Source organism: Cyanistes caeruleus, chromosome 6 (assembly GCF_971803275.1).
Source record: "Cyanistes caeruleus chromosome 6, bCyaCae1.hap1.1, whole genome shotgun sequence".
In the NCBI taxonomy this organism is placed as follows: domain Eukaryota; kingdom Metazoa; phylum Chordata; class Aves; order Passeriformes; family Paridae; genus Cyanistes; species Cyanistes caeruleus.
In genome coordinates this window covers 31755308-31778580 of record NC_141706.1, presented here as the reverse complement: position 1 = coordinate 31778580, position 23273 = coordinate 31755308, and the positions used below count along the sequence as shown (strand labels likewise).

Sequence of the window (23273 nt, the reverse complement as noted above, 5' to 3'; positions counted from 1 at the left end):
TTGCAAGGGGAGTGGGCTGGAAGGGAGCGTTTCTGCATTCCCAGCATCAGTCAGAGCCACAGTGAGATCCCAGGTGTTTTTGTCTTAGTCCCTTCCCTGACAGTAGCAGGGTGCTCCTTCCTGCCTTCCTGCCCTGAAGGGGCCTTTGGTTGATGGTTTTACACCAATGCCTTGCATAAAACCAATAAACAAATGTAAAACATCCCGACTCCCTTTTTTTATCTTAGAACTAAGAGCATCTCACTTAACCAGCCTTGGTCAAGAATGAGATCCCTGAAAACAGTATAAATATTCCAAGTGTAGGTCATAAATTCTACAGGCAATAACTCTTGTGTCTGAGCATCTTTCCCACAAGGTTTCTCCCCACATATTTTACAATCAATTATGGTAATAGCGTAAGAGAAACCATGACTTCAGGGCAGTGGCTGTGCCTGCACAATGATTGAACTCTGTTTTTGTCTGAGATTGGGGCAGAGATTTACTTCCATGCTTTGCATTTTCTCATGTATTCTGCCTATTGCTCTGGCAGATAACTGCAGTTTTAAAAATCCAAGTCCACTTTCCTTTCCAACTTCTCCATAAATCATGCCTGAGTCCTGCTGGGCTTTTAAAAGTGGAAGAAATCAAATATGCACAAACTATTTCAACATACTGAGGGTGGGAGGGTGCCAAGTCTGCAGCATTAGTGCTGATCAGTGACTGGAATTAGCGTGAAATGTATTTGCAGTTTGCTTGCTGCCTGTAAGAAATGGATTGCTGGTCCCAGGCTCTGGGAATCAGAGGTGGGGAGCAATAGTCAACATTTCCCTGCCTGGTAGATGGGAGGTAGAATGGTTGTCTTCCTGGTGAGTGTGCACAGAGTAAAACAGTCTGTATAAATCTAACCTTGTTTCTCTACCTCAAACTGGCCTGGGCAGCAACTGAAGATGCTTGGAAATAGCACAGCTTCTGCCATTAAGGGGCCAGTGAAAGAGAATGGAAACAGGAGGTCCACATCAGGAAGAAAGACACTTTTCACTTGGGTGAGACGGAGAGCAAACAGAGTCAGGGAGTGTATTGTCCAGATCTGTGTGGACAGTCTCTTGCATCCTGCCAGGGATGTTAATGCTGGGATCTGGAGAAGATGGCATGCTCTATAGTGATGCCTATAGAGAGAACTAAAGCAGATCAATATATTCACAATATATTGGTGGCCAGCCCCAATGCCACAATAGTAGGACAAACTCAAACAGAGATAATTACTCACCCTGAAAATTTAGGTTTTCATATTTCAGGAGAAAAGATGCAACCCCCATCTTCTGAAGTAAAGCTTCTGGGAGTATGGTGGAGGGGAGGAACAGTGTGTGTTCACCCCAAAGCCTTGACTTCCCTTAAGCAAATTAAAATTCCTGGATAGAAGGAACTACAGCATGCCCTTGCCCTGCTGGTAATTTGGAAAAAACACATTTTGGCTTTCTCCATTATAGCCTGCCCTCATTGTGATTTAACATACCAGAGGATGTTAAGAGGAGAGTCATCTGTGACTGGACCTCTGTCCATGCAGAAGTCTTAAAAGTTTTGATATTTGAGCAGGTTTTAGGACCAATGCATCCAACAGATCCATTTCATATCAAATGGGGCTTTGCAATTCATGGATTATCAATGCATATGTGGCAATGTGGACCGAAGGGTTCAACTCGCCCTGTCAGGTTTTATTTGCACAGCTCTAAAGATGCAAAAAACCTTATTCAGTTTGGTAGAAGTGCCTGTGTGGCTAGTCTAGCTCTACAGGAAGCTGAAGAAGTCATATGGCAAGAGCCAATTATCCTAGCGGGACCTTTCAAGGTCTTGAAACCCGTACTGTCCAGAACCCCACGTGGTGCAGGGTTGTGCAGGGAGAAGCAGTAAGAAGGCGGTATGAACAGTTACATCATCACTGCCATATGCCTCAGATAGAGGACAGAGCACCCACAGTGCTCCAAATACAGGAATTGCCTGGCAGTCTAATGGACCTGGAGCCTCCCTTCTTATATAAAACCTACCCCTCAAGTTGAGCCCCACCTGAAAAGTGTGTGGTTCACTGAAGCGTGCTCCAAAATAGAGGGAAATATTGAGCGGTGTTCCTGCATGCTGATTCAGGGGACAGAATTGTGACAAGGGGAGAAGAAAGTGCTCAGATGGGTGAATTGGTAGCTATGTGCAGGGTGATTGTTAGAGGCTGATACTAAAGAACCAGTGTTCGTTTATACAACAGCCTATGCCGTTTTTAAGGGATGCACCAATCGGCTCCCACTTTGCAAACAAAACCAGTTTACTATTACTATTGATTTGCCAGTATGGCAGTGAGAGAAACGGGAAGACACCCTAAACTTATTAAGCAAAAGTTTTTCTCGTTGAGGTGGAACCCTGCCTGCCAGAAGAGGGATAGTCTGGCTCACCTGTTGAATAATCAGGTAGATTCACTGACCTGTGTGGCAGATATGACAGTAAAGGGAGAAGAAAAATAGAAACATCTGCTAGAGTGGTTACATGTCAAGGGAGACCATTCAGGATTTAAGGATCTTTTTAAGGGAGCTGGTAACACAGCTGTCACTTGGGAACTGTCTGACACTATCATCTCACTCTGTGGCCAGTGTTGTACGGGGCTAGAGAAACAGCAGCCCCGTACAACAGGGATGCAGGAGGCATCCCTTCACTAGTGACACAGAAAAGGCCTCTGGGAGACCTGGACTATATAGAGCCTTTCCTGGAGTCAGGATGGAAGTAATGTCAGAGCTCACTCAAGCTGAGGCAGTAGCAAGAGCAGCAGGGCACATCACTGTTAAAGGACTGAATCTGTGGTATGATTATTTGCCATGGTTCTAATCCCCCCCAGTCCAACAGTAGTCACTTTGCTGCTGGAGTGGTTCAAGAGTGGGCACAGGATGAAGGAATCTGGTGGATCTTTCTCACTCCATACTATACCCAGGCAAATGAGGTTGTTGAATGCACCAGTGGACTCTTGAAGAGGAACCTGAAACATCATGAACATGAATGGGCAGGAGGGTGTCAAATGGGGTACATAGAGTCAGTAGCTGCTGGGGAGTTAAGAGGTGCCCATAAATCACAGCGTTTTGTCTTCAATCCCTACTCATGCTCCTGGAACAAAAGAAGCTAGCGAGTCTTCTCCATTACTTAGGGCAGCTGGTTTTGGCAGAATTATCAAGAGTAGGATTGGTATCCCTGACCTTAAAAAAGCCACTTGACTTGTGTGCCAGGTGGTGGATCGTTCCCTCCTTTTAATCATGTTTTGTTTTTATGCATGTATATGTTTTACAGATTATCTGAAATCCACTGCTGGACCTATGCTTTCAACTGTTGAGTGGACGGATCATTTGTGTATTTTTTAGTTTGATTTTGCTAAGCCTATTTTGCCTTCTTACTAGAGAAAAAATGGTGTGGGAAAAGTTTTTACTCTTATGTTATGGATGTATGATTTTGTCTCAAGCGACTGAGAATCAGAGTACCGAACCAAATTTAGCTTGGGAGTTGATACAAGGATTTATGCATATTTGGAATCACACAAATCAAGGAATATGTGTCAACCTTCCCAACTCTGCATCAGAGGGGTTTAGATTTATGATGATTTGGTTAAATTTTTCGGAAATATTAACGAGAGAACTGGATAATCTTAAAAAAACAGGAGGAAATGTTACCTGGGGAATGGTGGAATCCCAGTTCCTAGACCAGAAAGAAGGACAACAATGGGATGCAAATGGGACATGGGTAGAATACAAGAACGCCTTTTACCAGCTCCCACGTGATTCTACCTGGAGCCATTTATGGAATCAGACATGCTATCGGTCATTAGACACCAATCCTACCGAGACATTGCAAAATGTCACTTCTATCCCTTGCACTGTGGTACCGTGGTGGGATTCTCCTGCTGAGGGTGGGTTTTTTGAACATGAGTACAATTTACACTGGGATGCAGGATGGTGTATACAAATCCCTGATAACCCAGGAACCGCGCACCAAGTTAACCGAACAAATTATGAGTGGGCCTGGTCTCTGAAGCAAATCTTTGACCCTGTATCTACCCTACAGTGGGCTTCCAGGGTCCCCACGGGGAAAATAGTAGAATGGGAAGTGGAGAAATCAGACTGTAAGGACCATCAGACCATACTACCTAACGGAGAGAGCATCTGCTGGAAAGTGAGGAACCGTAGAAGCATTACCCAAAGTAAATCAGAGACCTCCTTTCTGAATTGTTCCCGTATATTAGATTGTACCACAGGAGCAGGTGAGCCTATAGAAACCTGGTACATCTCAGAGCTGAGAACTTTTATCCGGGACATGTGTACCTGTTGGGATTATCCCAACTATGGCTATCTAAACCAAGACACCCGGTGCAATGGGTCTTACGAGAATTCGGAGACAGCACTATCCTGCGGCATTCCCATTACGCATGGCCCTGACCAAAGGAGGGTCTGGAATTCAAGCAGCGAAGCACAGGAAGTTCCCCAAGGTGACCTGTATCAATGTTCACAAGCCCAATATCCAGCTCCACGGGGAACGGTATGGGCATGTTCAGATGGGAAAATGTATTCCCACTTGAACATGTATGATATGGCTGGACTCCAGTGTACTATTGGGTTTCCTACCATGTGTCCATCTAAAACGTTCAATTATACACTTTATCGTAACTCCAAAGCGCGGAGAGAAGTCCACGATCCAACAGATGCAAAAGGGTGGATTCGGGGGATTCAAGTCCCTGACTATTATGCCTGGGGACAAAATGTTGCTTTAGACTTAGAATCATTTTTTGTGTCCAGTGGAGTTATCCAACAGCACAAGTATGTCTTGGAGAACTTAACTAGGCAAGTCCATGTGTTAAGCAACTGGACCGGACGTTCACTCAGGGAACCAAATGTGCAGGCCCAGCAGGCATCAAAAATGGCTTTGCAGAACCGATTAGCCCTAGATATGTTGTTGTTGAAAGAGAATGGAGTGTGTGGGATGCTAAAGCTAATGGATGGAGAATGCTGTGTCACTGTCCATAACGCCACCACCACCATAGAAGAGGCACGTCAGAAGATGAAGGAGATTGCTGAACAAATGGGAGAACTGTTTCAAGCAATGGAACCAAAGGACTAGTTTGATGGACTAAGCCTGGATTGTGGATCACACATACTAAAGTGACTTGGATTTATGGGATGGGGAAGGTGGCTTGTGTGCATTGCCATTATGATACTGTGTGGATTCCTGGGTTTGGTGATAGGTCAAAAAGTCACGACAAACTGTGACGAGTTCATTATGGTTATAGCGGAAAAGAATAGAGTTTCTAGCACTGTATAATTCCATACCATTCATGTCATGGCAAGAACGTGGTTGGAGCAGGAGGAAGTCAGGGTCTGGAAGTAGAAGGGTGGCCATCTTTTGCTATGCTCGGGGATGTGGCTTTTCTGATTTGGTGCTCAAAGACAGAGCCCAGCTGAGCCATGTGGAGCCCAGGCTGCAGCTGCAGCAGCCACTGGAACTGCCTCTGGAATCTCCAAGCTCTCCAGTACCGCTCCCACAAAGTCAGGCCCAGGAAGAGGGTCCTCTGACTTGCCTCAGAACCCTGTCAGGTCCCACCAGGTTTTGCCTTGTCCCTGTTCTTCCATTGTTTTTGGTCTGAGGGGGAAACCTTAAATTGTAAGCCGTTTCAACATTCTGCTTTTGTTTTGCCATATATACCATGCTGCCTAGCACAGGGCCAGTCATCATTTTGCCTTCGTCTTGGAAAACCACACTGGCTGTGGTCTTTAGGGAGTGTTTTTGTTTGTTCAGTGGTGAATACCCTTTTGTGGGTAAAACACTCTTTTATATACTCTTTTATTAATATTGTTGTGGTTACTGCAATTTTTCAGTAAACTCTTACTCCAATTTATATTCTCTCCTAGTGTTTCCTCCGCTGCTGGAAGGGGGCAGGGGAACAGGAGCAGCTCAAGTAGGTTTAATATTCCCACTGGGTTTTAAATCAGCACAGAGCTCTAAGACGGGGATGAAGGAGACTGTTGGAACTTGTGAAAAGACTGGTGACCTTATAAAATAAAGAAATATCATAAAAAGTCTCATAAAAAAAGCTCTTACTGTGTGAGGAATATTTGAGTTCACCACCAAAGACTCCAAGACATGCACTGCTGGGGATTTCATTGCTAGAATCGCTTAGCAAATCCATGCAAGCATGTTGGCACTTATAATTTTATAGGGTAAATATGAAGACACACAAGCATGATTTATTGATAGAGCAGAAGCTATATATAGTGCCCTTAACTGTATTATTAAAAATGAAGGTAAATAATTAATGGAATGAAGGAAAGATACATACAACTCTGGCAGTTTTGATGGGTGTTTTGCAGTAATTAAAAGAGAATATATTTTATTTTTATGTTTTTCTGGCAAAAAAGATTACTTCCTCATTTCACCTGCATGCTAAGAGATGCTGTGTGTGGCCACAGAAGCTGTGCAGCCAGCGTGAGAGGAGTCAGGGAGGGAAAATGCTCATGGCTGTCTTGAATCAGAACCATAAGCAGCTGTCAGACAGTCTCAGCAGTCCTGGCACTTCACCCAAACACGTTCCAACACAAGCACTGCCACGGCCTCCCTGCCTTACTGTGCAGGTGGGAGAACTGAGCTGGGTACATGGGGTGCATGGGAAACCATTCCCAAGTTCAGCCCCAGGAAAGCCTTGAAGTGGGAGAGAGAAATCTTCTACTTGCACCACTGCATCTGCCCCACCCTCTTGTAAAACCAGTGGTGCTCTGATGCCTGGCTTGAAGATGAACAGAGATCTAGAAATTGAAGTGCTTTCAGTGGTCCTAATGGATAAAATCTGTTTCTGGCTGTAATTTTTCAGTACTGTTGCAGCTTTCAAAGGCTTTTTAAAAACCCCCAAACAGTGAAAAAATGCTTAATTTTTTTACAGCATCAGGGCACTTGTGGTTAGTCCTTCCCAAACCGTGAGCCCACCTGGTCCAGTCCCAGCACCAATGAGAATCTGTGCCTGTTTTCATGCTCAAAGGCTTCTTTTCCCAGGTCTATTATTTTTATTCATCTCACCAGTGTCTGTCGGTATCTCAAGGGAGGGTGTCAGAGGATGCTGCCAAGAAAGAGGGGAAATGATGAAGGGTCAGAAACTGATCCACAGGAAGTTCTACCTGCATTTGAAGAACTTCTTTATTATACCTGTGACCGAGCAGGTTGTCCAGAGAGGTTGTGGAATCTCCCTCACTGGAGATATTCAAGAACCTGGATGCAGTCCTGTGCCCTGTGCTCTGGGATGACCCTGCTTGAGCGAGGAGGTTGGGCCACATGAGCCACTGTGGTCCCTTCCAACCTGACTCGTTCTGGAAAAGGGCTGAAAGTTGACCAAGCGCTGAAATCAATAACCAGCATTAAAACCAAAGCTCCTGCAAGTTCCCACAGCTCTCCCATAGTTTCTAATCAAGCTCGGCACGCATTACAAGCAGTCAGTTATGAATAATAAATTACAGCCACGTTCACAGAGCTTTGTGTATCTGCTCTCCCAGAACAGCTCCGGTCTCGGGCACGGCCTCGCCCTCCGGCAGTGCGGAGCCGAGCTCCTGCGTTGAGATAAAGGCATCTGTGTGTGTGCAGACCCTGGCTGCGGGATGCGGGTGCCCGGTGTTTGGGCCCGGGGCAGCTCCGGGGGCCGCACACGCTCAGGCCGAGCTGGCGGGGCCGGGCCGGCCGGAAGTGGCGGCGGCCGGGCGGAAGCGCCGCCGGGGAGGGCGGAAGTGGCGGCGGCAGCGGCGGCGCCGCGCAGGTGAGTGGCGGCCGGGCTGTGGCGGCAGCGGGGCCTCTCCTGCCGCGGGAACCCCGCGCGTGGCCGGCAGGGTGTAGCCGGCAGGGGCCCAGCACTTCGCCTTTACCCTGGTGTAATGAGGAGCGCGGCTGCGGGCGCCGCGCGGCCCCCGGTGCAGTGGCCGTGCCCGCCGCACAGGGAGATGCTGCGGGATCTGTGCCGCTGTGCGCCTCCCTCTCCCCCCCTGCCCCCCGTCAGAGAGGCCTTTCCAGGCCGAGTCTCCGTCGCCTGTTTAAGACTTGATTCAGAGTCGTTTGTGAAAATCCCTGAGGGCTGGGAACGCGGTGGGAACGGTGGGGCGCAGCAGCTTTTCAGTGTGTTAATAGCAGCTTGTTTTTCATTTTATTTTGCGCTATTCTGGTTTCTGTTTATTGCAGAGACTCTCGCGACAAGCTGGGACAGCAGCGTTTCTATCGGCAGGGTGTTGTGTGTGTGCCGACAGGCAGAGTCACAGTCAATGAGTCTTGTGTGACCAGCATGAGATGTGGAGCTTCTTTGAGGAGAATTTCTTGCATCTGTTGACTCTTGTGGCTGGGGTTTTTCATTTGGGAGGAGTCTTTCCCGTGTCTGCCTTCTCTGTAGCAAGCAAAAGTGTCGAGAAGACTGTTGGCCATTACAGCATTGTGTGCTGAAAGTATTTTTGTGACAGAGCAGAGAATGCACATCACCATTTTGCAAAGGAGACAATAATCCTAAGAGAGGCTTTCATTGCCTGCTGATCTCAGGTGGGGAAACTGCATTTTTCCACTGGCTGCTGGGCTGCCCAGGAGAGTCTGACGTTTGACTCTCTGCTTCTCTTTTTAAATTCTTACCACAACCAACAAGGTCTGAAGAAAGAGGTTAATTTGAGGCTCTAATTGTGACAGGACAACCTTGTATTCCTCTTTCACCCAGATCTGATAACTTTATCAAAACAATGCAAAATTCTAGAGTTGAGAATGGGTAAAAAGGCTTTGTCCAGGATTCACAAATGACAGTAGCAGTCACAGATGACTTTTTTGCTTCAACATATACATAATTTCTCTTTTGATTGTATCTGGTTCAAAGATGCTACTGTCTCCCTTTGCATGTTGGACTCTGCTGCTGTGGAAGAAAAATGCACTGTAAAGGCAGATGAACCAGAAGAAATTAAAAAGTCTACCAGTGTTGGATTTTATCAAGTAAGATGATAGTGTATTCACACAGCAATCACTATGTTGTGGAGTGCAAAGGTGCTCGTAGTCCTTGGACAGCATTTCTGATCCCTCACCTGTGTTCCTAGGACAATATCTCAGTGTGTTGCCTATGCTGGTGGTCCCTCTGGTCAAACAGATGGTGAATGGTGAGCTGTTAAGCAGCGAGCTGCAAGGCTGGAGGGAACCAGGCTGCAGGATCCTGGGGTTAGTGCTGATCCTCAGGAGTTGGTTAGTTGTCCTGTGCGTTTGCTCTGAGCTCTGGTGGGTAGGAATGAGGACTCCTGACAGCCAAGGGGGTGTTGGTGATGTGCTGCGATGGCTTCCATGGGACATGGGAAAAGGTGGCCTGAGAAGAAAGCAGCGTGTTTTCCCTACATTCGTTCTGTCTGCAGCTCCCACGTGTATTGAGGCAAAGCCTTTGAGGAAAGGGTTCCTGGAAGAACGTCCAAGGTCATTAAGAATGGCTACTTAGTTGTCTCCTTGTGCTTCTGACAGTTTCCCAGAGAAACAAAGGCAGTTTGAAGGCGTGCTGTATATCTGAAGTGTTTTGGTAGGGAGAGACTTGGACAAGTTTATGTAGAGCTGTGTGTGGAGGAGGCTCCTTGCAGAGAGCAAAGCAGCAGCCTTTGCTTCCAAGTGTGTGTTTTGTGTCTGTTAAAGCAGGCATCCTCCTCTTTTGGGCTTTGAAGCCTGTGATGACAGGGCAGGGAACACTTGGCTTGGGATACGTGTTCCTCTCCTTATGGATATCAAAGAGGGTCCAAGCAAGAGAAGTCTGGCTGTGGGAGCCTTGTTGTGGCAGCAAGCTCCATAAATAAACAGCAAGTAGGTGTGGGCTTATGCTAGGAGTACAGTGACATGTATTTGCAAACAGTGTACTTGCTGCCTGTAAGAAATGGATTGCTGGTCCCAGGCTCTGGGAATCAGAGGTGGGGAGCAATAGTGACCAATATTTTCCTGTCTGGTAGATGGAAGGTGCGGTAGTTGTCTTCCTGGTGAGTTGTCATGTGCACAGAGTAAAACAGTCTGTATAAATCTAACCTTGTTTCTCAACCTCAAACTGGCCTGGGCAGCAACTGAAGAAATGTTCTTGGAAATAGCACAGCTTCTGCCAGTAAGGGGCCAGTGAACGAGAACGGAAACAGGAGGTCCACATCAGGAAGAAAGACATTTTTCACTTGGGAGATCTGAGTGAGAAGGAGAGCAAACAGAGTCAGGGAGTGTATTGTCCAGATCTGTGTGGACAGTCTCTTGCATCCAAGAGAAGCAAGATTAACATCCAGGGATGTTAATGCTGGGATCTGGAAAAGATGGTATGCTGGAGGGGGAGGTTTCTGTGATGCTGTGCCTCAGAGATTCTTGGTTGACGCTGATAATTGAGGAAGTCAAATCTGTTGTCTTGGACAAGATGTTACTCTGACTTTGTAAATCTCAGGCCATGTTGTATGCATTCTGATATTGATGCTCTTTTTGTCTGTCTTTTTGCTGACTGGATGCCATTCTGCTCCTAGCTGGCTGATAGAACTCATGCAGGCTTGTTGAGCAGTCTTTTGTTCAGCAATGAAGAACAGACTTTCATTCATGTGGGACTCCCATTTAAGTGTTTGTGTTTAGGTGATCCTGAAGTAGGGGATCTGTAGTATTTACAGAAACACAAGGGTGGGACAAAAATGAGTTTTCCCTTGCTGTCCCCATCCTGTCTCCAGGAAATCCAGTTCTGTTACCAGTTTTCCATGTGTTCGAGTCCTGTGTGAAAAGCACGTGTGGCTGGGCTGCAAGAGAGACGGCAGGATGTTGTCGAGACCAAAGCCTGGGGAGTCCGAGGCAGACCTGCTGCGCTTCCAGAACCAGTTCCTGGCAGCCAGAGCTTGTCCTGCAGTGAAGATTGTGAAGAAGGCAGACAAGAGGAAAGGGAAGGAAGGGAGCACAGATGCTGAGAGACCACCGCTACAGGATGACAGCAAAGATGTGGTCATGTTGGATGGTAAATTCATTTGTTTCTTTGAGTTACTAAGATTCTCTCTGTTTCTCAACCCAACATTGCTTTTCCCTTGCATTTGTGCCCTTCTTGCAGTATTATTTATTCCTTAGCCTTGGAAATTGGCTTGCCCAGTGTTACTAGCATCCAGTAAAACCACCTTTGGTGCCTTAGTCCACATTTATCGGCTGTCTGTGTTACCTTGCCAGCAAGAGGTGTTTTCTGTAATTTGTACTGTTTGGACACTCACTGCTTATTTTGCCAGCTATCCAGACCCAGTGTCTTTGAGATTTACCTCTCCTAGCAGCTTCAGTTTTCAGCCAGCAGATCTGGCTTGCTTTTGTTTTTTCTGTCAATAGTAGCTGTAACACTTTTGTCATGTGCTTGATCTCAGAAGCACAAGGTGCTTTTTAAAATGTTTTGTGATACTTTGTACCAGGTAGAGAAAATATAATGTTTGTTGTAGATGGAAAGGAGTTTGTTCACGATCATACAAATCCTTCACTATAAACAGTTTTCAGCAGAAATGTGGTTTTTTATGCCTCAACACAACCTGCAAGGACAATATTTGTTTCTGTATAGCTTTGCTTCTTCCCTTAATACTTGCAGTCAGACCTCAGTACCCTTCCCTGCTTATGGAGCTCTTTGACAAGATCTTGTGCCAGTACATAAATAGAATCTTCAAGCATGTTTCTCTCCACCACACACTTGAAGTTAGAGACAGGGAACTCTTAATTGTCTTATTGCTTCCTTATCTTTATTTCTTATCACAATAATAAAAGGTGCTATTAGTAGGCCTTGGTCTGGTACCTATTGCACAGTTGTTATACAGCAATAACTTGACTATTCTTTTTTTTCTTCTATTGCTTCCCCTCCTCAGGTTTTCCTGATACTCTCCCTACTCTAACTCCAGCTCCTCCAAAAAAGTCCAAAAGTGCTAGTGTCCACTTTGAGGATGAAGATCCAGAGGAAAGATTGGAGAGTCATGATCGACACATTACAGCTGTCTTCAGCAAAATTATTGTATGTCTGTTTTTTGTGTGATTATCTAGTGTTTATTTGAATGCTGTGAACTAAGCAGGGATGAAGGGCTCTGTGGCTGCTTTTTATTTGTGCAGTGTAATGAAGCAGAACTGTAGACCAGTTTCCTGGAGCACCTTGAAAGTAAAAAGCTCTTTGGGTGTATTTTGGCTCTCAGTTAAATATAGATTCAGATCTGCCTTCCATGCCTGACTGCCTACAGGTCACACTGATTGTATGCAGGCATGTGCTGTAGTGTGGATTTGGGTGAGTTTCTGGACTCTGCTGGGGATGTTCTCCTTGCTTTGCACTGGTCTAGGTTTTCCTTTATCTAATTCTCTGAGTGATGCGTGGAGTTTGGCAGCCCAGTCTTTTGGAAAAGAGCCTCACTTTGTCTCTAAATAAGCACAAGGTATGCTGGACCTGATGGTGATGTGCACTTCAGAGCTGAGAGATTCTGAGCCTGCTCTCAGTTAAATGATACAAACATGTCTGGCTGTCACAATGGTTTTACAGGGTTTGAATGTTTTTCTTCAGGAACGAGATACAAGTGCACAAGCAGTGACCATGCCAGTGCCCACGGGAGACCCCTTTCCAAGGACATTTCACCGCTCTGAGATAAAAAGTGAGGTAAGATTAAGAGCAGATGTTTTATGCTACCTTCATTAACAATTAAACTTTCTCCCATTAAAGCCTAACGGTTAGTGGGGCTTGGTAGGGCTCAGAATAACCAACTTGGTAGGCTGGAGATTATGAACTAGCTCAACATGTCTGTGACATTGCCACCTGGGTGAAGGAGAAAGTTCTTTTACCAAGCTGCCGTCAAGTAGCTACTCCATACCCTGCAGTTAAGTAACATTGGAATCTTCTTGGTTTATCTTTCTTCAGCTAGGGTGGATCAAATCTGCAATGCTGTAATAGAATTGATCCTGTTCTGAGTGTTTTTCTCTGAGGAGCAATCTCTGTTAATTTGTCCATCAGGTTCTTATCAAAGTTGCACCTGATTTCTCCTGGCATAACATTGAGTATGGTTGCTCGGGTTATCTTTTGCAGCTTTTTTGATTTTGACATAATTTTTTTCTGAGGCTGTAAAACTGGAAGCTGTGGTTGCTATTATCAGTCGTTGCTGTAGTAGCAAGAACTGCTAGCTGAGTGGGAGTCAGATTCTGGGAATTGATACGTGACTGACAGCTGTGGCTGCTTTGAGGAGGTAGCTTATTTTGAAGGACAGCTTTTTTGAAAGGCAAGAGTAATATTTTTTAAACTACCAGTTTTGTTTGCACTGATGCAGAAGTGCACAAAGCAGCTACCAAATGTTCAGACTGCCTTTTAAGCTTCTTCTCTGGACTGCGGACGTGCAAGAGATTTTTGCTTAGTCTCCTTTGGATTTCCTGTGCATCCCCTGTGCAAGGCTGTTCAGAGCCATGCCCTTCATTACCTAGGCAAGCAACACAGTAATTTAGCTGGGATTATTTTAGCTCTACTTGCCCACTTCTTACTGTGTAAATCACTTCACCCTGCTGCTCACTACTCACCTTGTAAGAAGCCTGTTCCAAGCATGTGGTGAGTGCAGTGAAGTACAGCCCCATTTATACTCAGAAATCCAAGGATTCAGCTATGCAGGGCTTCGAAACAGCAGGAAAGCTGGAGCTATTGTGTTTGGTGACATTTTAGGTGTATTTTCCTTGCTTGAATTCGCTTTTAATTAATCATTTTCCTTCTCTAGGTGCCAAAAACATCCATGTCTTTGTCTCTCTATCATAGCAGTAAACTGTGTGTTAAGAAAGTCATATGCACAGAAGAGGGCAGGTGACTGCCAGCAGCCTCCCTGTATCATGTCTCAAACTCTGATCTGAGGGTGTCTTTAGGATCAGATCTGAACATTTGTTAGTGGCAGGTGTGCAGGGAGACTGGAGAAAAAAGCGGACACGTGGTTTCCCCGTTTGCAGGTGCAGCTGGGATCTGGAAGAAAAAGCATCTTTGCACAGAAGATGGCAGCGAAAAGAGCTGCTGAAAAGGCAGCGACAGCTCCCTCTGCTGCCGAGTGCGTGCAAGTGAGATCAGCTGCTCCGGATGCCTTGGATCCTGTGGGATCCGCGGGAGAGCCACCTCTCTTCAGCATCAGGGATGGTAAGTGGAGAAGGTTCTGCTTAGCCAGCCGACCTATTTGCATAGCCTTACTAACCATAACGTCAGCGCACCGTATTTTTAAATTAGGGTAGCACTGTTGTCCTCAGTATAGGAATCTCAAGGTCAGCTGGAATGTCTGTATTGTGGCAATGATTTGAAATGGTCCGAGATGCAAACTAAAAATTCTAAGGAGAAAATTCTGAGATGAGTTCTAAAAATTGAGTTAGCTTTCTCACTGGTTTCCTTTTTGCTTCACACAGGGAAGTAGATTTATTTTTCCAGGTTCTTTCCTTCTTTTCCTTTCTGTTTGTTATATGTGAATTTTTCCTTGTTTCATCACCAATTTCCACAATTTTAGGAAGAGGGTAGTTCTGTGTTGAACACATTTGAGACCACTGTGATGTGGGTTCTCACTCCTACTGAAATGTTTGAAAGCTCAGTTTTCCATCACCAGATCTGCTGCCATGAGACTGTGGCTTTGCACCATCAGGAATGCTGTAAGGCAGTGCTGATGAGTCAGTGCCACCTCCAGCAGTTACTTGTCTGACAGCAACGTGACAAGGAAAGATGAAGCCAGTCCAACTGTTAGCAACATCTCCAGGCTTTTTTTCATTTGTGTTGTCTGGGGCAGTTCAGTTTGCTTAGGACCACTCTGTGTCTGGGTTTTGCCCTGACACCCTCTTTTTCACATTGAAATAGAGACCAGACATCATTTGAAGATTATCACCATTTGGCTAAGGTTTGTGTCAGCCCTGCCCCCATCAGAGAATTGGTAAGAGAACTGCCAAGTGTGCTGTGCTGTGTGTGCACAAATCCACCATCCAGCTCACTATACTGTGTTTACTGCATGTCCTATTACAATTGGACATGTATAATTCTGTCTGAGAAAGCTGAAAAGGAAATAGAGCAGCCTTATAACTGTCATCCTTTTGAACATGTAAGCTTCTAAAATGTAATAGCATGACAGATTACAAAATGGCTTGGCCTCTTCAGCCAAACTGTTGTGGCAGGATCACTAGAAGCAAGAGAAGAGGAGGAGCTTAATTTTTTGTAGTAACAACATGCTTGTCCATTGTAACCTTCGGTTTAATTGCTGGTGGTGAGAAGCTTACTGAAACTTTTGCCAGGTCACCCTGTCTTATCTCTTTCTGCTCAGTATGCAAAACAACTGTGGAAGTGACACCAAATCTTCCTGGTGTTATGTTGAGAGTCATTGCTGCTGTTTAAACAGGGATTTGATGCTTTCAGGGCTGGCTGATTTAGGGGCATAGGGATGGTCCAAGTCCATGGAGCATGGGAATAAAACATAAGCAGTAAAGTCACAAAGTCAGGCCCTTGTATAGTGGGTTACAGGAGAGCTGGAGGGTCTCACACTGACCAAAGGAGCATGTTATCTGGTGCTATGGTTAAATCAAATGAACATTTAAAATGGATTTAGATCAGATGATAAAGGGGATTCAGTTTTGTTCAGAATAGGAAGGATGACCCTTGCTGTAACTTCTAATATGTTTAACCCTTGAAGGTGAGTACAGGACATTGTTAGAAGCAAGCACGCCTGTGTTTGGGAATTGATCCTGTATCACTCTGGAAGCTAGTTTACCTAGTAAAATTTTTTGTCTTACTCAGCAGATATTTGCTAGGTCATGGTTCAGCTGACATATGAATGTGGATTCAGGCATTCTTGGGAAGAAAAAGAAGCTAGTATTCATTAGCTTGGAAGAATGCTTTGATGCATCAGTTGTGAATTATGGTCCAATTTACCTTTTTGTGCTCTTGCTTTACATTAAAGAAATGTAATTCCTTTCCCCTGACATTCCTCCTCAAGCTCCCAAAGAAACAATCTGGTAATGAACGTCAACATGTTTGTTGTGACATGGGATGAAAGCACAAATGTTTTAGTTTTGTTTGAAGCTAAACTGAACTTCTTTACTCCTATTCTAACTTTACTACCAAGGTAAAAAAAAAACCAAAACCACAAAAGGAGAAATTATGCAAGCCTGTTGATGACAGAATTGCGATTTATTCATGATGCTGTAGACACAGACCGCTAACTGCTTTCTCTACTGCTTCTTATAGATAAAGATGGTGACTTTTTGACCTCTCAGCGTCCTTGTCTCATAACGGGAGAGGGTCTTGGAAGCCAAAAGAGTGAGCAGGAGGCTCAAGCTATTCACAAAGAGAACTTGGAGAAGCTGCAGTCCATGTCTGAAGAAGAGATCCTGCAGGAGCAGGCGAAGCTTCTGGCTCAGCTGGGTATGTGTTTCCCAGGGTCAGCTCTGGAATTGAGGCAATTTATTGAATGTGTAGGTGTCCTGAAGTCTTAGCAAATTCACCGGTCAATGATAGGAACTTGGAATTCCTGCTCATTCCATATGTGGATAATCTTGCTTCCATGTCATGTCAGTAGCTTATGAGTAAGAACTAAGTGTGAAGAAATTAAAGTGTTTATTTTCAGTGAGGATTGGTTTGGCTTAAGTCTTTCTTGTCACCCCCCTGCTGTGGGTTAAGATGATCTGTGCACTTTATTGCCTTGCATTCCATATATGTGGTTGCACATAAATGTTTAATGCCCTAAAATATAATTCTCTGAAGCTGATAAGAAAGCAGTGTCATAGCAATGCTGAGGTGAGAGAGAACCCTTGGTCTTCCCCTCCAAAATACCTAAAACTTAGGCCAGAACTGTCAGTACCCGGATAGGGAGAACATATGGACATGTGGGAGATTTCACTTCAAACCTATACTTATAGAGCAGAAAAACTTGCAATTAGCCATGACTTTTTGAAAAACTGTTTTAATGATCAGGCTGTTGGGTATGGGGATATTCTGGCAGGGGTCTGGTCTCTGGTTTGGACCCCTGTCCACAGTGGTGCCCTGGGAATGCCTATCGCTGGCAGCTGATGACAAGGTAGAGAACACTGAATGTGGTATGTTTGACAAGACTTTGTGTGATTTGGGGCACTGCAATACTTGTTGGCCTTGATTTGATGAATTTATATGCTCAGGAAGAGCAGATGTACAGATGTAGGTGGCAGACAAGGATTTTTTTAAATTCTCATGATTTTAGGTCCTCTAGCATCAAATTTAGATGTGAGCAACATTTTAGATGCATAAGTCTCTTGTGGGTTCAGCTTAAAGATCACATTAATTATCTTGACTTCATTGCAAACAAAATGGGTAACTGAAAAGGTGGCAAAGGAACTACACAAAAATAATTGCAGCCAGATTGTTTAGGTACAGCCTTCATTCAGACACCTGAGTATTTTGTTTGGCTTCATTGCTTGTAACAATGGCATGTGTATGAAAAATACCCTGATTACGTACTTGCTTCTTGTGATTTGTGATCTTTGCTCCTTGGCCCCACCACTCTGTCCTTTGGGATATTAGTAAAGTGAATACTCAGGGAATTTAAAAAGGATGGGATGTATTTTAAGTATTTTTGAACAATATTTGCTAAAGCAATGTATTTTTTTATATGCCTTATAGATTACAATTGTAGATATTTTAGTCCTTTGAGGCTTTAAAGAAACTGGGCGTAATTTTGGAATTCCTGGAATATCTGTGGGTAGAGAATTATGCTAAACTAAATTGCTGACTTAGAAATGAATTTAGAAACTGGACAGACACAGAGCTGTGAATTAAGGAGGCTTTTTCTCCATATTCAGGAGTGTGATTGATTTGTGCATGTTAAATGCTGTCCAGTCCTGAATGAACTTCTTAGTTACGAAGCAGATGATGCTCCACAGTGTGAAGTATGAGAATGAGTACACAGTTCTGTGCTGGGCAGTGTCTTCTTGTTTGTACTGTGCTGGTTTTGTTCATGGAGACTCTGGACAGAAGTAAGCTTAGTTTCTGACATACTATGCACAGATTGACATGTGTGACTTTTTTGTCACTGTGTGAAATGATGAAATAAGGAATACAGTCTTTCCTTGCTGTGTACAGTGAAGTGCAAGAAAGTGAGAGCTCTGCTTGCATTCAGAGAAAATAGAAATACTTTAATGAGACTGGGCTGAATACCTGCTCTTCACCAAGGACAGTTTAAACTGCATCATTGAGGAGAATGTGCAGCAATCATGAGTGTGGGATAGATGTTTCAGAGACATGGGAGTCATTTTTGAGATGACTTATCTCAGGTACAGAGCATTTCTCAGCTGCCTTTCCTTTGTCCTCCAAAGAATAAATAACCACTGTAGGTGTTATGATCTACTTTATATATCTCTGACACTGCTTACTGGAGTATTCCTGTACCTTGTTGAGGCACAATGCACAATCTCTCACTGTTCACCTCTGGCATAACCCAACACCATCTTCTAGAGAAGAGTATTCAGAGACAGTGCACTCCATCCAAAATTATGTGGCGTATCTGTAGCAGATCTGAAAGTAAAATGATGATCTTAGAGCCATATGAACATAATGTATTCTTCAAAATGTATCTACCTCCCAAATGTTTCTCTTCAAAGCATGAACAGAATGGCTGTGTCTTTCTTCTGGGTGTTGTCAGACCATAATTGGAATGGGGAGTCAGTTCAGATCAAAGGTCACCTTGTAACATAATATCTGAGCTATGACTTGCAGTTCTACTGCAATTCAATAAAGATCAGGTAATTATTTTTGAGGTGTCTGTGGTGTATTTTTGTCGTGTTCAGATTGATGCCACTGAGTAGGGACTGCAGACCAGAATTCTCTCCACAGTGAATAGTTTTGTTTAGATGTCCCATTCGAGTGACAGTGGGGGAAAAAGAAGCAATTATCTTTATTTGTAAGCTGGGAAAACAGAGTTTTCGTGGTTGCTTTACCCTGAAAGACATTTGTCAGTTCTGTCTCTGGTGTCTCCTCACCAGTCAGTTACTCCCACATTTTATGTGCCTAAGAGGTCATAAAGTGGAGTGCCTCACTTTGAAGAGAAGTGACAGCTGGTAAGAGGAAGAGGACATGTAGAAAAGACTGAAACATAAATAGCAGGAGCTATAGGCAAATGAAGTATTTTGAGACTTTCTGTCACGTCTCTGTCTGTCTCTTTGTCAATACTTGCAGATCCCAGTTTAGTTGCTTTCTTGAAATCACAACGTGGTAACAATGAAGGCCAGAAAAAGGAATTAAAAATGGAACTGAACAGACCGGAGGAGTTTTTGGAATCTCTGCCTGTGGCGCAGCATGGTGTAAGATCATCTCTTTCCATGCAGGAGTCAGATATGGAAGAACATGCAAGGAAGGAAGAAAATACGAAGGTAGAAATCATGGGTAAGAAACAAAGTGCTTGTTGTTAATTTTCTGAACAGAAATATAAGATTTGTATGGTGTTTACATCAATCTACATTGGATTGTTGGGCTACTTTGTAGTGATCCAAATCTGAATTTTATGTGATATTTAAAAAATGCGTATTTTGGTTTCAAAAAAGAACATCTCTAGATGGGCTTCACAGATTAGAAGGGTGGTACACTATGTAATGGAAATGACCTGTTCATTGGGAGGTTTTGCTTTCTGAAATTTTTTCTAAGGCCTCTGAAGGGAAAATGTGTGTTAAACTAGGCATCATTGCTCTTCTGTTCAGTCATGTGAACAAGGAAACAGAAGAGTGTAGTAGAGAGATTCAGCTGGTGCCTGAATAACTTCTTTTAGCTGGTACTGGTTGAGGACAAGACAGTGTTGGGTAGGTAAAGGTTAGCAATTTGTTCACAGGATAGCACAGAGATGGCAATAACTCTCCCTCAGGGAAATTGTGCATACATGTCTCAGCATGACACTGCTCCTAATGGCCCCACTCTGTGTCTTGTATCTCAGAACCCACCCAGGGATTTTCACAGGATAGAGTTACTTTCTTTGTGCTTTGGATGGAGGGGGAAGTATTAAGGTGTAGAATGTCCTGCTTTTTGTGAAGCGCTACAGAGCTATTGCCTCTTATGACAGAACACTTTAATGCTCAATGTTTGCCTGTATGAGGAGAAAGTTGCTGTATCTCAAATAGCTAGAGCAACTCCACACATTCTTAAAGCAGAGAAAGGAAGAGTTTTACCTTTAGGTTCCTGCTCTTATTGTTGCTTTCCTCACTGCATTTTTTCTTTAGCAATTTCTTTTTCTCTGTTGTGATTTTTAAGCTTCTGTTGTAATTTTCTCCACATTTTTGTTCCTAACATACTTGTCTTACAATTTCGTGTCAATTTTTGCCTTTCTCCATCTCCTGATCCTCTTTTCTAATGCATCCTTTGTGTTCCATTGTAACCTGGAGACTGATTAAAGAAGTCTCTGAATCACTTTGGGATTTCAGCTTGATGTTTGCAAGAGATAGCAAGCATTTACCATTTTATTGCTGAGAGGGATGAGTCTGTCAGTGTATATATGTGTGTACATGTGCAGGAGAAGTAAAGCTCAGCCTCTTTTTGAGGAAGACACTTCACTGAACAGTCCTTTTGCAGTTTTTCCCCAAGTTTTACTTTTCCACAAATCCATCTTAATCAGAAGGACTATTTTTAGTTCTTTTTAGTCCCAGAAAACAAGTGAGTGTACAAGTAGCACCAGGTCAAGTGGCATCTTTTCATCTCCTGGGAGCAATAGAAGTGTGTTGCTCAGCTTGTAATGGTAATAATAGTAATGCTCTTGGGAATAAATCAGTGTTTAAAACATTGTGTGCTGACATCTTTTGCATTCTATAGAAGACAGCACAGAAGAAAAGAGGAATTTTCCCAGGATATTTGAAACAACAAAGAAAAGGTGAACTGAAACACAGTTAAAAAAGCAAGGGAAGCTTTTCTAGTTTTCTTAGTTTGTGCCTGCAGCCCATCTTGGCCAATAGGAGATGTAAAAATTAATTTGACATTAGCACTTACTGTTGGAATTTTAGCATCTGTTTATACTCAGAAGTAAAGGCAGAAGTAAAGAAGCGAATAGCCCAGCAGAAATGGTTGTGCTGAATTTCCGGTGATGAGACAAAGCAGTAAGATTGCTCAAAAGTCAAACCTGCCTCTCTAATGACATAAAAGGCTACTGTTTATTAGAAACAAGATGGTGAAACCTTTATCCAGCAACTTGTAACCTTATCAAATGGAAAAGTTAATTCTGTCACTGAGAAAAAAAGGGAAGCAAAGCAAAAAGTGAAGAGGTTGAGTGGTAGCCTTTAATGTAACCCAGGTCTGAAAAAGTTCAGTGCAAATGTTGTGTTCACGCTGCCAGCTTGTGCTTCTGTAAAAGGATTTATCAGTACCAGTCTGCTGATACCTTGAAATATATATCCATCTTTTCTTGTTGACACCATCATTGTACTAAGGGCTGCTAATAACATGCTTAATCTTTTTCAAAGAATGATTAGCTCAACCCTGTCAATTTGGTGATTAATAGAGAGAAAACATTTTGTTAAATTACAAATGTCCATATATTTTGTTTTTCTACTGATTTTATTTCCTCTCATGTTGCATCTACCACCCACAAACATTCTACTTGCGTACATTTCAGATGCTTTTTCCTTCCTTCAATTAAAATACATGCTGAGCCTTTGGCTGAAATTCTGCAGAACAGCTTTCTGGCTGAGTGAGATAACTCTGTGCTTGGTTCCTTGCCTGATTCAGTACCACATTGATCATAAGGGTGAAGCTTCTTTCTGGAGAGGATGAGTGCCCTTCTTGAAAGTTTATCTGCTAATTAGAAGAAAGTAAAAGGTTAGGTTTCAGGCCAGTTATCAGCAGGAAAAGATCTGATGAAAGAAGAGCATCTCAGTGGGACTTGTTCCTTGCAAGAGAAGACCAGAGTACTAGGATTAATAGCTGCAATGCAGATGAGTTCTGGGCTGCTCCAGCAGGAGTGATGCAAATGCTTTCCATGCCCTTAGACTGCCTGTTACCGTCCTTGCATGTGCTTTCTTTTGACATAGTAAAGATTTCTTAGCTCATCTCGTTCTGGTTTGGGGTAGTATCCTAGTAGCAAAGATTTAACTTTCCTGGTTATATCTCTGGTCCCTTACCTTGTAAGATTCTTCCACATGCTGATGTGTCTCTTTCCTAGGGCAACTCTTGTGATGTGAGGCACAAATGTCTTGTTTCTCAAATTCTCGTAGTCAAAGCTCTTTTTAAAATTAAATTAGTAATTCCTTCGTTTAGTACTTGCACCTTTGAAATTCTTGTTCAACTGTCCAGTTTCCCCACTGAGCTGTCTCTGGAAAGCTGTGCAAATTTTCAGCTGTTTTGATATTTTCTTCCCAAGCTGATCTCCTCAAGCCTTTAGGGAGGGATGCTGAAGAGCAGCATCACAAATGCAACCAAAGCACAAATATTGTGCCACCTTCAGCGTATCAAGGCTAAAATCTTACTGGGATAATTTGCTGGGACTCTTATGTTAATACTTTTCAATTTCATGTTCCCCCTAACACTCTCTCCTTGGATGCTGTTAGTTTGCTTTCTCAAAAGTAAAGCTGATAATATTTTTTCTGTACTGGTTCTGATAATTTTGCCTTCTGTTCAACTTCTCCTAAATTAGCCTTGTCTGAATTTCATTACAATGCTGTTTACTTCCTCTTCTTGCTCTCACAAAAGATGAAAATAGCTTTAAACCTTTGAGGTTTATGCATCAGACAACAGTCAGTTTGAAAATTGTTTTTATTTTACATAATTTTATATTTGATACAGTCTTTAAGCCAAGTAGCTTGGCAAAGAAAAAATAGTATTTCCTTCATAGCTGCCCTGGAAGGTAAGATTGACATTTCTTTCTCTTCACACAAAGATGATGATCTACCTGTGAAGCCCAGGAAGGAGTGGATTCACATGGACAACGTAGAGTTTGAGAAGCTGGAATGGATGAAAGATTTGCCCTCACCTCGGCAGAGGAAAACCAAAAAGGTTTGAAAGCAGAAACTGATGCTTTGCATGTTTGTGTCTATATAATGCTTCTCAGCAGTAACAGTTTTGAAGGCTTCAAAAACAAGTCCTCTGGCTACTCAGTCTGTGGGACTTCATCAGGTTTAAAGATTCCCCATTTCTTTTGACAGGATGGGATGATACAGGATCAGTTCAGTCTGTAGCACTCAAGAGAGCTAGGAAGTGAGAGTCTAGCCATTGTAATCTGGGATGAAACAGGTGTAAAACTGAGAAAAAAGGAAAGATAGGAGTATTTTTTTTTTAAAGAGTTTGAGGCCTGAGGAGTTTTTGAACTGTCATC

The 23273-nt window shown here is 43.5% G+C and overlaps 1 protein-coding gene across 4 annotated transcripts in view; it reads left to right on the top strand.

Moving 5' to 3' along the window:
• RPAP1 (RNA polymerase II associated protein 1) overlaps nt 1-23273 on the top strand; it is a 48155-nt gene that overhangs the window by 1967 nt on the left and 22915 nt on the right. The window contains exons 1-9 of one of the 4 annotated variants that reach the window (XM_086892842.1): nt 7728-7789; nt 8206-8553; nt 10710-10987; nt 11862-12004; nt 12539-12631; nt 13951-14131; nt 16208-16384; nt 19166-19372; nt 22839-22954. In XM_086892842.1, the coding sequence (XP_086748968.1) occupies nt 10795-10987; nt 11862-12004; nt 12539-12631; nt 13951-14131; nt 16208-16384; nt 19166-19372; nt 22839-22954 (1110 nt within the window). In that variant the 5' untranslated portion in view covers nt 7728-7789; nt 8206-8553; nt 10710-10794. Of the gene's footprint in view, nt 1-3423; nt 7790-8205; nt 8989-10709; nt 10988-11861; nt 12005-12538; nt 12632-13950; nt 14132-16207; nt 16385-19165; nt 19373-22838; nt 22955-23273 lie in introns of those variants that run through there. The other 3 variants (XM_086892840.1, XM_086892838.1, XM_086892841.1) reach the window with 3 other exon arrangements.